Here is a 14,810-nt window from a genome sequence, read left to right on the forward strand (position 1 = left end):
TTATAAGGCCCAGGATTTAAGGAACCCCAAGGCGCAAAACAGTTTATCTGTCACTTTAGCCATTTTTTAATGAATCCAATTAGAGAGGTCTTATAAAGTCCTTTTATTAATAAAGGTATACACACACACACATATATATAAAACTTGTATACACACAAAAACTATTTTGAGTAATAAAATCCTAACATCATGGGAACCCACTCCAGTATTCTTACCTGTAGAATCCTTTGATAGTATCTCTTTTTTGTTGTAAGAGTAATAGCATTAGGTTTATTCAGATTTTCTATTATAGTATATTCAATTTTCTTAACTGATACAGTGTTCTGTGTAAACGATATAAAACAGTAATATGTAACTAAATATTGTCATATAACTAGGTAGTTATTGCGCAAAGTTTTTATGGTCTCATGGCACAAAAAGTTTATCTTTACTGTTAAAGTCCATAGGAAGTGTGTGACTGTATTAGTAATATGGACTTGTGCCCATTTACACATTCTTATGATTTATAATTTCTTCAAAATAAATGTAGCATCATACTTTTTCAGTCTATTCTTTGACGTATAACCAACTTAACTATTTTGGTTTTCAATTTGTAGAGCATATTTAACTTATAACACCCATTTGGTTTTTGCCTCCCATAGAAATTTTTCAGAAACACTTCATTTTATCTGAATTATCAGACCTAGAGAGATTTAGTGATTCATAATACATGGTCATGGTTAATAACAAGTAGATCCAGGTCAAGAGCGTAGAGGTTTTTTCTGTCTACTCCTTCCATTTCTGCCAACTCTTGTGGACCTGCATTCTTTGTTACTTGTGTTAATGGAGTGTGGTAGAAGGGAGGATAATTCAGAAGTTGGCTTTAGTATACATACTTTAACCTTTAAATATTAATATCTATGTGTGTGATAAGTGTTTTGATAATTGGTTAACAAAATTAACTGTCTAAAGTTTCCTGACTTCAAAGAATCAGTTTAAATAATAGATAGTGCTTACATAATGCCCATTAATATGTGCTAGACACTGTTCTAGGCATTTTGCATATAAACTCAATTAATATCCATAGTAGCTCTCTTGATGATACTTTATTATTTGCATTTTTGCAAACTAAGGTACAGAATATCGAGTGCTTTGCCCAGAGTCACATAGCTAGTAAGTGATAGGGTCAGGAATTAAAGTTCTCTGGCTCTGGGGTCCATGTTCTTTTTTTAAAATTTTATTTTATTAAAGTATAGTTGATGGACAATGTTGTGTTAATTTCTACTATATAGCAAAGTGACTCAGTTGTGTGTGTGTATGTATATGTGTACACACACATCCTATTTCATATTCTTTTACATAGTTTTTCACAGGACACTGAATATGGTTCCCTGTGCTATACAGTAGGCCCTTGTTATTCACCATTTCTCTGTATAATAGTTTGCGTCTACTAAGCCCAAGCTCCCAGTCTAGCCACACTCCCCTCTTTGGCAACCGCAGGTCTATTCTCTGTGTCTGTGAGTCTCTTTCTGTTTCACGGATAACTTCATTTGTGTCATATTTTAGATTCCTTGTATTAGTAGAACCATATAGTATCTGTCTTTCTCTGTCTGACTTACTTCACTTACTATGATAACTTCTAGGTTCATCCATGTTGAAGCAAAATGGCATTATTTTGTTGTTTTTAATGGCTGAGTAACATTCCGTGTGTGTGTGTGTGTGTGTGTGTATACACACACCGCATTTTCTCTCTCTGTTCTTCTGTTGATGGATATTTCGGTTGCTTTCATGTCTTGGCTGCTGTAAATATTGCTCTGTGAACATAAGGGTACCTGCATCTTTTCTCTGGCTGTGTACCCAGGAGTGGGATTGCAGGATTATATGGCAGCTCTGTTTTTAGTTTTCTGAGGACTCTTCGCACTGTTTCCATAGTGGCTTCACCAGTTTACATTCCTACCAACAGGAAGGAGGGTTCCATTTTCCCCACACATGCTCCGTTTTCTTGACGACTATATTCTGACTTGGTGGAAAGCAGCTGGGGAAGTTGTAATGTCCATAAAGCTGTGATAATAAATTAAAAGTATATTATTGCTGTGAGAAAATTTAGTGTAAAATTTTCCCTGAGTTTAATTTTCAGATGATTTATAACTGTGTATCTTTATCTTCCCAAAGATATGATCAGTCTCCATATGCATTCGATGCGCATTTATTGGCTTTGTGTATTAGGCACGCACTAAGTTTTACTGGACCATCTCTTCTAGTTTGCAGTCGTCCTGACAAAAGTATCCAGGGTCACTAAAATGCAGGTTCCACTAGATGGGAATCTTATCCACCTTGTTAATAATTGCTGTAACTCTTGTGCCTCGAACAGTGACCAAGATGTTGCAGTACTCAGTAAACGTTTTTGAATAAAAATTGTACTATTAGTCTTAACAGAAGGGACAGTCAAAACTTAGAGAAGTTTTATTACTTGTGTGTGTCATGTATATAAAAAGTAGCAGTTGGGAGATAAGCCTGGATATCTTACCAAAACCCATGCGCTGGTACAGCATGGCCTCTTACGCAGATGAATTTGGATTCCGTCCTATAAGCAGTGAGGGGGCACTGGAAGTTTCTGAGACAGGGTTGGTGTGATAAAAGCAATTTTAGGAATGCAGAGATGTATCCTGTAAATTAAATTAGATGTGTCATGTAAAGGAATGAGAATAGGGGAAAAGTCAGACCATTGCACCAGTCTGGTAGGAGGCAGAGAGGTTGGACTAATATAGTATCTGAACAAAGAACAAATTTGAGTACCATTTTAAGGTGGAACTGACAGAATGTACTGGCTTAATTTGAGCAGAAATTGGAGGAGGTAGATAATTAGGAGGTTTTCAATACAGATACTTGGATAGAAAATAGAAACAGGGCAATTAGTAACCAAAAAAGAGGGATCAGGAGATATCCCTATTTAAAAACAAACAAACTTTTTTTTTCCTTTTTCTTTTAAGGGCTACTTATGATCAATGTCAACGTGATTTCATTTATATTGAATTTAAGATGACAGTAGGAATGAAGTAATCAAATAATTGAAGATAATATCACTAAAGTTTGGGGGAAAGATAGGAAAAAATGTCCTACATATTGGGAAAAATACCCTGCAGATAGGAAAAAAAATCACTCCTTTTTAATTTTTTAAATGTTTGGTATTAACCACAGTAATTAAGTGAACGGTTTTGCTTTGTCCCCCTGAAAATAGCCAAACCGTCGAGCATATTATTAAACTAGTGGAAGAACATGGCAGTGATATCTGGTGGACTCTTCCCCCGGAGCAACTTCTTCCAAAAGAAGTCTTATCTCAGGTGCCTTTTCATTTGTGCTTAAACAGCCTTTGTGTGTATCGCATGATTTAATGACAACACGGGAGGTTTCTGGGAGTTAAAAAGTAGTGATACTAACATGTCCAGTTCATGAGTTTAGTCATCATAAACTAGGAGCCAGAGCAGTTTGAGAGTAGACATTTTGAATTCACGAGAGAAGCTGGGTGTTTGTGGAGGAGCAGAGGCTGAGGGGGTTTGCTGTCTCCCTGAGGGCCAGGATTGACTGCAGCTGCTCTGCTGGCTGAGTGGAGACACGTGTGACTGTGGGAGAACAGTGCCTAACACTGGTGCATCAGGGACTTCATAGGACATGAGTCCAAGTTGCCTGATGGCATCGCACACGGAGAAATCCAAACTGGAATGTAATTGCAAGAAAATGAACACAGTTTACATTTACATTAATACATGGGTATTAATACACGCGTAGGTGGCCACAGTCACTTGTACATGTAGATGAAGTAGTGAAGTAGTTGTCCCTAATGGCAGAATACTTAAGAAATGTCAGTGTAAAATGTGAATTTAATGGTTGTATTTCATTTTCTTAAGACTTTTTTTTGGATATTAATTGTAAGTATCATGATCTATGTGTAATTAAAATGTTTTTACGTTATCTTATTAGGTTGGTGGTCCTGATGCTTTGGAGTACGTGCCAGGTCAGGATATTTTGGACATCTGGTTTGATAGTGGAACTTCATGGTCTAATGTTCTTCCAGGTAATCTAAAACAAGAGGTCTATTGCCTGTCAGGCAGTTCTGAAAATTAATGCTATCAGAAGAAATCTCTAATCAAGAACTTTTTTTTTGTTTTTGCTTTTTTTGGAAGTATATCTCCTTAGTACAGTCGCTCAGTCATGTCCGACTCTGCGATCCCATGAATCGCAGCACACCAGGCCTCCCTGTCCATCACCATCTCCCGGAGTTCACTCAGACTCATGTCCATCGAGTCAGTGATGCCACTCGCCATCTCTACCTCTGTCGTCCCCTTCACCTCCTGCCCCCAATCCCTCCCAGCATCAGAGTCTTTTCCAATGAGTCAGCTCTTCGCATGAGGTGGCCAAAGTACTGGAGCTTCAGCTTTAGCATCATTCCTTCCAAAGAAATCCCAGGGTTGATCTCCTTCAGAATGGACTGGTTGGATCTCCAAGGGACCCTCAAAAGTCTTCTCCAACATCACAGTTCAAAAGCATCAATTCTTTGGCGCTCAGCCTTCTTCACAGTCCAACTCTCACATCCATACATGACCACAGGAAAAACCATAGCCTTGACTAGACGGACCTTAGTCGGCAAAGTAATGTCTCTGCTTTTGAATATACTATCTAGGTTGGTCATAACTTTTCTTCCAAGGAGTAAGTGTCTTTTAATTTCATGGCTGCAGTCACCATCTGCAGTGATTTTGGAGCCCCCCAAAATTAAGTCTGACACTGTTTTCACTGTTTCCCCGTCTATTTCCCATGCAGTGATGGGACCGGATGCCATGATCTTCATTTTCTGAATGTTGAGCTTTAAGCCAACTTTTTCGCTCTCCTCTTTCACTTTCATCAAGAGGCTTTTTAGCTCCTCTTCACTTTCTGCCATAAGGGTGGTATCATCTGCATATCTGAGGTTATTGATGTTTCTGCTGGCAATCTTGATTCCAGCTTGTGCTTCTTCCAGCCCAGCGTTTCTCATGATGTACTCTGCATATAAGTTAAGTAAGCAGGGTGACAATATACAGCCTTGACGTACTCCTTTTCCTATTTGGAACCAGTCTGTTGTTCCATGTCCAGTTCTAACTGTTGCTTCCTGACCTGCATACAGATTTCTCAAGAGGCAGGTCAGGTGGTCTGGTATTCCCATCTCTTTCAGAATTTTCCACAGTTTATTGTGATCCACACAGTCAAAGGCTTTGGCATAGTCAATAAAGCAGAAATAGATGTTTTTCTGGAATTTTCTTGCTTTTTCCATGATCCAGCAGATGTTGGCAATTTGATCTATGGTTCCTCTGCATTTTCTAAAACCAGCTTGAACGTCAGGGAGTTCACAGTTCACGTATTGCTGAAGCCTGGCTTGGAGAATTTTGAGCATTACTTTACTAGCATGTGAGATGAGTACAGTTATGCGGTAGTTTGAGCATTCTTTTGCATTGCCTTTCTTTGTAATTGGAATGAAAACTGACCTTTTCCAGTCCTGTGGCCACTGCTGAGTTTTCCAAATTTGCTGGCATATTGAGTGGAGCACTTTCACAGCATCATCTTTCAGGGTTTGAAACAGCTCAATTGGAATTCCATCACCTCCACTAGCTTTGTTCGTAGTGATGGTTTCTAAGGCCCACTTGACTTCACATTCCAAGATATCTGGTTCTAGATTAGTGATCACATCATCATGATGATCTGGGTCGTGAAGATCTTTTTTGTACAGTTCTTCTGTGTATTCTTGCCGCCTCTTCTTAATATCTTCTGCTTCTGTTAGGTCTGTACCATTTCTGTCCTTTATTGAGCCCATTTTTGCATGAAATGATCCCTTGGTATCTCTAATATTTTTGAAGAGATCTCGAGTCTTTCCCATTATGTTGTTTTCCTCTATTTCTTTGCATTCATTGATCGCTGAAGAAGGCTTTCTTATCTCTTCTTGCTATTCTTTGGAACTCTGCATTCAGATGCTTTTATCTTTCCTTTTCTCCTTTGCTTTTCGCTTCTCTTCTTTTCACAGCTATTTGTAAGGCCTCCCCTGACAGCCATTTTGCTTTTTTGCATTTCTTTTCTATGGGGATGGTCTTGATCCCTATCTCCTGTACAATATCATGAACCTCATTCCAGGAGGCTCATCAGATCTATCAGGAGGCACTCTATCTATCAGATCTAGGCCCTTAAATCTATTTCTCACTTCCACTGTATAATCATAAGGGATTTGATTTAGGTCATACCTGAATGGTCTAGCGGTTTTCCCTACTTTCTTCAATTTGAGTCTGAATTTGGTAATAAGGAGTTCATGATCTGAGCTACAGCCAGCTCCTGGTCTTGTTTTTGTTGACTGTATAGAGCTTCTCCATCTTTGGCTGCAAAGAATATAATCAATCTGATTTCGGTGTTGACCATCTGGTGATGTCCATTACAGTCTTCTTTTGTGTTGTTGGAAGAGGGTGTTTGCTATGACCAGTGCATTTTCTTGGCAAAACTCTGTTAGTCTTTGCCCTGCTTCATTCCACATTCCAAGGCCAAATTTGCCTGTTACTCCACGTGTTTCCTGACTTCCTACTTTTGCATTCCAGTCCCCTGTAATGAAAAGCACATCTTTTTTTGGGTGTTAGTTCTAAAAGGTCTTGTAGGTCTTCATAAAACCATTCAACTTCAGTTTCTTCAGCGTTACTGGTTGGGGCATAGACTTGTATAACTGTGATATTGAATGGTTTGCCTTGAGATGAACAGAGGTCATTCTGTCGTTCTAGAGATTGCATCCAAGTACTGCATTTCGGACTCTTTTGTTGACCATGATGGCTACTCCATTTCTTCTCAGGGATTCCTGCCCGCAGTAGTAGATGTAATGGTCATCTGAGTTAAATTCCCCGATTCCAGTCCATTTTAGTTCGCTGATTTCTAGAATGTTGACGTTCACCCTTGCCATCTCTTGTTTGACCACTTCCAATTTGCCTTGATTCATGGACCTGACATTCCAGGTTCCTATGCAATATTGCTCTTTACAGCATCGGATCTTGCTTTTATCACCAGTCACATCCACAGCTGGGTATTGTTTTTGCTTTGGCTCCATCCCTTCATTCTTTCTGGAGTCATTTCTCCACTGATCTCCAGTAGCATACTGGGCACCTAATGACCTGGGGAGTTCCTCTTTTGGTATCCTATCATTTTGCCTTTTCACACTGTTCATGGGGTTCTCAAGGCAAGAATACTGAAGTGGCTTGCCATTCCCTTCTCCAGTGGACCACGTTCTGTCAGGCCTTTCCACCATGACCCATCCGTCTTGGGTTGCCCCACAGGCATGGCTTGGTTTCATTGAGTTAGACAAGGCTGTGGTCCTAGTGTGATTAGATTGACTAGTTACTGTGAGTATGGTTTCAGTGTGTCTGCCCTCTGATGCCCTCTTGCAACACCTACCATCTTACTTGGGTTTCTCTTACCTTGGCGTGGGGTATCTCTTCATGGCTGCTCCAGCAAAGCACAGCTGCTGCTCCTTACCTTGGAGGAGGGGTGTCTCCTTACCGCCGCCATTCCTGACCTTTAGCGTGGGATAGCTCCTCTAGGCCCTCCTGTGCCTGTGCAGCCACCGCTCCTCGGGTTGCTCCTCCCGGCCACCAGCCCTGGCCTCGGGTGTGGGAGGCTCTCCCAGCTGCCGGCCCTGGGCTCGGGCTCGGGGTGGCTCCGCAGGGTCACCGCCCCTGGCCTCGGGCGCGAGGTGGCTTCTCCCAGCCGCCTCTACCTCAGACGCGGGGTAGCTCCTCCTGGCCGCCGCCCTGACCTCGGACTCGGGGTGTCTCCTCCTGGCCGCCACTGACCTCGGACGTGGGGTAGCTCATCTCGGCCGCCGGCCTTGACCTCGCACGCGGGGTGTCTCCTCTCGGCTTTTCCTGCGCCGTCGCAGCCTGGCACTCTAGGCCGCTGCCCGTGACCTTGGCCGTGGGGTAGCTCCTCTCGGCCGCGCTTAGTGTGCCGGCTCGCCGCCGCAGCTGCCTGCGCTTAGTGCATCTCCTACTATAGTATCATTTTAAACCTGAAACAGCCACTGGAAATCATTGAACCCAGTGTCTTCCATGAAGTTTTATATAGAACCACAATACATAAGATAAATAAAGGTGGGAATTTTCTTCTTCCTCCCAGTCAGCTCATTCTCTTTGACCTCCTTGGCAGCCCCAAGGTACTGAGTTTGTAGAACCAAGCGTGGAAGTCTCTGAAATAGCCTGACCCGATCTCATTTTTCAGAAGAGGACATGAGATTGAATTGTGGTCACACAGGTTAGTGTCAGAGTAGAACTCGGGCACCCTGCTTTTCCGTACTTATTCTTCAGTACTCCATTACCTTCTCACAGCTTTCTCGCCTCTCTCCACAGACAACTGACTAGTTTCTACTTGCCCATGGTTGGGGTGAGCTTTTGACTCGGTGGATAGAGAAGGAGAGATTAGGCAGGGATCAGAAGGGTGTAGTAGCTGGCACACAAATGGTGCGTTTAGCTGTGAGCAGATGCCTTCAAGGATGCTAAGTGAAAGGTGAGAGGTAAAGTGTCCTCACTGAGAGCTTACAGACAGGTCCCGGGAGGTTACAGGGATGAGGCGGTTTCCTTTCTGGAGCAAAGGAATGTGGAAAAACGCCTTGCATGCGCCGCTCACCATTGTTGAAGGGACTGAGCAGGATTGTAGTCAGGTTCTACTTGGGGTACCCTTCTGGTAGTGGGCCTCATTATTGAAAGGACATGAGTGTGATTCCTAGCAGGTAAATGTGTTCTGCTATTTGGGCCTTTCTTTCTGCCTAGGAAATTAAAATATGCATAAATTTATGTTCACTCTGTTTTATAGCTAAATGTTCGTAAAAATTCATAATAAAATATAAGTTAATGTATAATATGATTTTTATTTAGTTCAGTTGTAGTAATGTTTAATAGCAACAATATTAAATAGTTTCTAATATTGTACTCAAGAGAAAATATTGCCAGTTTAGGCACTTTGTTTTCCTAAATTATATTGAAAATGTAAGCAGATAACACTCCATAAGGTTGGTAGGTAGGTTAAGTAGTGTTATAAACAGGAAAAAGAGTTACCTTCTACTGTGTTTGGGGTAACATCCTGCATTTCAAAATAGTGTATGCCATATATGAAATAGTGCTTTTGAAGTATTTTTCAAAGTTCATTAGCTGCTTCAGCCTTGATACAATAATGTTGGTTATAAAAACTCCCTTCTAGAGTTACTCTGAGAATTAAATGACAATAGTAAAGTTATTAGATACTCAGTAAATAACTGTTGAATTAATAAAAATAGTAGTTTATTTTCACTAAAGATTTAACTGGTAATACTGATAATTGACAGTCATTATGAATTAGTTCCTAATTTAGAAAATATTTTAGCTGTCTGTTTTTGGACGATCATACCGTGAAGTTTATTTCCTTTATCTTGGTTAATAAATTGACAGTGAAGGTAACAGCTGAGGTGAGCGTAGTATGGCCACTGGGTGGAGGATGACACAAGCAATAGGTGACATGATTACTTTTAATATTTTAATAAGTATTCATTTCCATTTTTTAACTTTAATTGACTTAGATTTCTGGTTTTTGTTTGTTTTCATATTTATTTTGGAGGTACTGACCAAAGAGCAGATTTGTACTTGGAAGGAAAAGACCAGCTTGGGGGTTGGTTTCAGTCTTCTTTATTAACAAGTGTGGCAGCAAGAAATAAGTCACCTTTTAAGTAAGTATTGCACCTGAGCTAAACAAGCGAGCATACCTTGAGTATTTCTGCTGAGTACTTGCCAGTGTGAAATAATATGTGCTGAGTAATATGTATGTGATAAAACAGTGCCCTTAATTAGTTTACAGGCTTCAGTCTCATGAGAGAAATAAGTTTGAAATAATAAGAAAAAAAATACACAAAGGAGACAGTAATACAGAAAAGTTCTTTCACTCTGATACAGATCATAAGTCCCAGAAGTAAAACCGGCACTGACTGGCGTAGTAGAGAAACCCATGGAGAGCTTGACCTTTAAATGTGGTAGACACGGATAGATGTAGAGAGGATATTCTAGTTTGACTAAGGACAGTCTTGACCAGATACCCTTATATTTGCAATTTCCACAAGTGGCTAATGAACTGAAACATTTGTTCAGTGAATTTTATTAAATTTGGGGTTCTTACTTAGTTACAGATAATAGCTTTTCCTTATTCAAATATGTGGATTCTACCCAGAAGGATTCTTAAATGGCTTAAGATTTTTGCCATCTCACAATGAAAACTCTCCTCAGAGTAGCTGGCATGTTTATGTTTCTGGTATAACATGCTTTTAAAAGTCGATGGAACAGTAGGTATATTTCTCAAATTGCCTTTTTGAACAAAGATAATTTTGTGGTGACAATTTTTTTTAAGATATACTTTTTCTTGGTTTGTTTTAATGATCAAAATCAGTACATTTAGATGATCAGGAGATAATTTTTTAGTGAATGTAAACATAAAAATACTTTCTGTGTGTAGAGAGCTTAGTATTTAATAACCAGGATAAATAAGCAGCTTAGAATTATACTTTGAAGAAAAATTTTCATACATAATCTGTCAAGAAAATTTTTTTATTTTTGTGTCAAACTAAGATACTCTTTTTAAGCTCTAAGTCATCTTCAAAATGTCCATCATAAAATTGTGTTTATTAGTATAGTAGCTCATTTGTCTTCTTAGGACAGTGGTTGTTCATGGATTTACCCTTGGAGAAAAGGGAGAAAAGATGTCCAAGTCTCTTGGGAATGTTATTGATCCTGATGTTGTCATCAATGGAGGACAAGTAAGTGGTTCCCTAAAAACTCATTTTATTTTTGTTTTTAGGCTCTTAATTTGGCAGTAAGACCCTTAATATAGTTACTTCAGTGTAAAAAAGAAACCTCACAAAACCGATTTTTACACTCGTAGCAAATGCCTTACCATGTTTTAGATCTAGACTCTTTAAGTTTTGTGTGACTTTTTTGAAAATGTGAAGGATTGGGATTGTTGTGGCTTTTTTTACTTATTTCAAGTCTGAATCTCCAGTTAGGTTCACACTATCCCTGTTTTAATTGTCTGAACTTTAAAACTTTATAAACTATGGTTTTACAGTTAATAGAAAAGTGAAGAGGAACTAAAAAGCCTCTTGATGAAAGTGAAAGAGGAGAGTGAAAAAGTTGGCTTAAAGCTCAACATTCAGAAAACTAAGATCATGGCATCTGGTCCCATCACTTCATGGCAAATAGATGGGGAAACAGTGTCAGACTATTTTTCGGGGCTCCAAAATCACTGCAGATGGTGACTGCAGCCATGAAATTAAAAGACGCTTACTCCTTGGAAGGAAAGTTATGACCATCCTAGATAGCATATTCAAAAGCAGAGACATTACTTTGCCAACAAAGGTCTGTCTAGTCAAGGCTATGGTTTTTCCAGTAGTCATGTATGGATCTGAGAGTTGGACTGTGAAGAAAGCTGAGCGCTGAAGAATTGATGCTTTTGAACTGTGGTGTTGGAGAAGACTCTTGAGAGTCCCTTGGACTGCAAGGAGATCCAACCAGTCCATTCTGATGGAGATCAACCCTGGGATTTCTTTGGAAGGATTGATGCTAAAGCTGAAACTCCAATACTTTGGCCACCTCATGTGAAGAGTTGACTCATTGGAAAAGACTTTGATGCTGGGAGGGATTGGGGGCAGGAGGAGAAGGGGACGACAGAGGATGAGATGGCTGAATGGCATCACCGACTCGATGGATGTGAGTCTGAGTGAACTCTGGGAGTTGGTGATGGACAGGGAGGCCTGGCGTGCTGCAATTCATGTGGTTGCAGAGTCGGATACGACTGAGCGACTGAACTGAGAAACAGTATAAGAAAAAAATGAGAGCAACTTTCATTCTTGGAAATTATACACTTTAAAGCAAGTCATTAAAGAATATCAAATCTGGGGCTGCTGGTAATTTGGTTTATTTTGGAGTTGCTTTCAGAAAAGATACTGCTTATCTCTTCTTTAACCCTGTTGGCTTTTAACTGCCCTCCTAGAGTGCAGTAATCACATCTCTTGGTCAGAGTACCTTAGGCATACTGGAGAAAGCACCCCTCCCCCTCCACCCCCGGCCACTGCCCCATCACAGGGGCATCCAGGGCAGCACTCTTACTGCCCACCTGCCGTGGTAGCTGTTCACAGATATCTCAGGGAAGACATTGACCCAGGCTGCAGGCCATACTCCCCCTTTTTCCACTTCTGTTGTGTTTTTAGATGCAGCCTGATCTCTGAAATTGTTAGCTTATTTCATTACAGTTCAGGTATATTTTATGATCCTGTTGTATTCAAGCATTTCAGAATAAGAGTCTTACCTAAAACATCTGTTCACCAGATTGTCATCAAAAGCTATTTATTTATTGGTATGTTTTTTTTTTTTCCCCTCAATGAAAAGGATCACAGCAAAGAGCCCCCCTATGGTGCTGATGTGCTTCGCTGGTGGGTTGCCGAGTCCAACGTCTTCACTGAAGTCACAATTAGTCCATCTTTACTGAATGCTGCCAGAGATGACATTAGCAAGGTCAGGATCACTCCTTTCTGTTCCTTACTATTCCTGAATGAAAAGTCTACTGAGGCCTTGTCAAAATAATGAGGCGCATTTTGTTGGCACTTGCACAGCTGAATGAAAATGAGTTCTGCACATGCTGTGAGCTTTAAAAAATAACGTATGTTAATTTTTTTGTTTAGAAATATAAGTGGTAATGTTAACATTTTTATATACTGCCTTTTTAATATTATGATATATAATTACACTAATTTTAATATGCTTTCTGTGTGCTCAATGACCATTCACATTTATTCCATTTATTTTTATCTACACACCGTTCTCATCTATACTGATGAACTGGGCCACTGACAGGTGATTTGCCCTAAAATTTTAAAGAAATATAAAGAAAACTCAGGTTTTTTTTTTTTTAATATATTACAATGGTTGTTTCTATAACAGCTTTTGAAATGAGATGGGTTTTTTTGCACTTAAATAGTCTTATTTAAAAGGAATGATATAAAAATAAAGTATTCCATTAGGAAGGTAACATGAGTTGGATAAAAATTACAGAAAAATAAAACAATTTCAGTAACAGTTGAAGGACTCATATTTTTTGACTGCATATTTCTTTTTCTCAATGTTTATAGCTTAGGAATACACTCCGCTTTCTTTTGGGAAATGTGGCTGGTTTCAACCCAGAAACAGATTCCATCCCTGTCAACAGCATGCATGTCATAGACCAGTACATGCTGCACTTACTGCAGGATTTGGCAAACAAGGTGAGTGAGCATTAAGACGCTTTTGGAGGTAACATAGTTGTGTGTTGAAATCTGGGTTGCATGTTGAGCGGAACCAACTTTGTTAGAAACAGTAACTAAAGCACTGAGGAAAGTTATACTTGATCAGTCCCACATGTTGCTAGGTTGACTAGGTATGAAGTCTTAGAATTCTTCTGGTTTCTCAGAAAAGACGAGAGTAGTGCCTTGTGGCAAAAGTAGGCCAGGCTTCTCCTCAGACCACATTTTCCTCTGAAAATCAGCTCCGTGTATAAGCAGGAATAAAGTTGAGATGTACTTTTATTTGTCTGTAGATGTATAGAAATACCCATCTCAAAAGTACAGCAGTAACTGAAATGACAGTTCTTATGTGTCTTGTAAAATACTCTCTCATATATAAACACAAGTAATTTGTATTTTCTCCAAAATTGGAATCGCTTCCACTTAAGTCAGAGTCGTACATATAGACTTTTGCCCAGTTTTATTAATTTTTTTGCACCAATGAGGGAACATTGGTAATTTTTACCCTTTGCTGTTTTAGAATAGTGCCGTTTCATCACTTAAAACTTGATCTTTTCATTTGATGCCTGTTCTTTTGTAGAGTCGAGAGTAAATTATTGTTTTTTTCTGAGGATAGTAGCCTTTCATATCCAGAAATGACATTTCAAAGATCCTTAAATGCTCTTGCATTTTTCCTGTTTTGTATTTGTCTGCCTTTGAAACGTGTTTTTGAAAAGGAACATATTCTGCTCATGACGACTTGCATTTTTATTTGCTTACCCCAGCTTCCAAATTTATTTTGGTTTTGTTCCCTAGATTAATGATTCATATAAGCAGTATGACTTTGGAAAGGTTGTTCGGCTGTTACAAGCATTTTATACCAGGGAACTCTCCAATTTTTATTTCAGCATAATCAAAGACAGGTATGTATGACTGAACATTCACATGCTTAACAAACAGTGCTTGACTGTCTGCTCTGCTTGGCAAATGTTGGAAAGCAGAGGCCAGCAATGGGGGACCTGGGCCATTATTAAGAAGTTGGATTCTTGAGTCAAGTCTGATTGGGCAGTTTCATCCTGCTACTTGCTAGTTTGATGAGCTGAGGCGACTTATCCTATAATCTCAGTGTCTTTATTCATAAAATGGTGATGATAATACCTATCTCAGAAAGTGGAAATGAAAAGATACCATATAAATAGCACACTCAGTGCTGTGTTTGACAAAGCAAGTCCTCAGTAAGTAGTAGCTGTGACTGTGAGGGCATAACACAGTGCTTGTTCTCAGGAGTTTGCTGGCCTTCAGGCGGGAGAAATATTCCGGTAATTATTAATATCATAACATCATATAACATCAGTGATGCCCTTTTAGAGGCAGGCTGCATGCTGTCTTCATGTTTTGCTCCTGTAGTAACTCAGCCAGTGTGAAGTGCCAGCCCTACTCATCAGCACTTCAGGGACCTTCTACTGGGATTACAAATCCCAGTCCTTCCCTTGACGTACTGATAGGGTCATAA

The 14,810-nt window shown here is 39.7% G+C and overlaps 1 protein-coding gene across 1 annotated transcript in view; it reads left to right on the forward strand.

Moving 5' to 3' along the window:
• Nucleotides 1-14,810, forward strand: part of IARS2 (isoleucyl-tRNA synthetase 2, mitochondrial) — a 49,234-nt gene that overhangs the window by 26,309 nt on the left and 8,115 nt on the right. The window contains exons 13-19 of the mRNA XM_018060168.1: nt 3,218-3,320; nt 3,958-4,051; nt 9,616-9,724; nt 10,699-10,801; nt 12,429-12,554; nt 13,169-13,300; nt 14,114-14,220. Coding sequence (XP_017915657.1) covers nt 3,218-3,320; nt 3,958-4,051; nt 9,616-9,724; nt 10,699-10,801; nt 12,429-12,554; nt 13,169-13,300; nt 14,114-14,220 — 774 coding nt within the window. The remainder of the gene's footprint in view (nt 1-3,217; nt 3,321-3,957; nt 4,052-9,615; nt 9,725-10,698; nt 10,802-12,428; nt 12,555-13,168; nt 13,301-14,113; nt 14,221-14,810) is intronic.

Source organism: Capra hircus, chromosome 16, assembly GCF_001704415.2.
Source record: "Capra hircus breed San Clemente chromosome 16, ASM170441v1, whole genome shotgun sequence".
In the NCBI taxonomy this organism is placed as follows: domain Eukaryota; kingdom Metazoa; phylum Chordata; class Mammalia; order Artiodactyla; family Bovidae; genus Capra; species Capra hircus.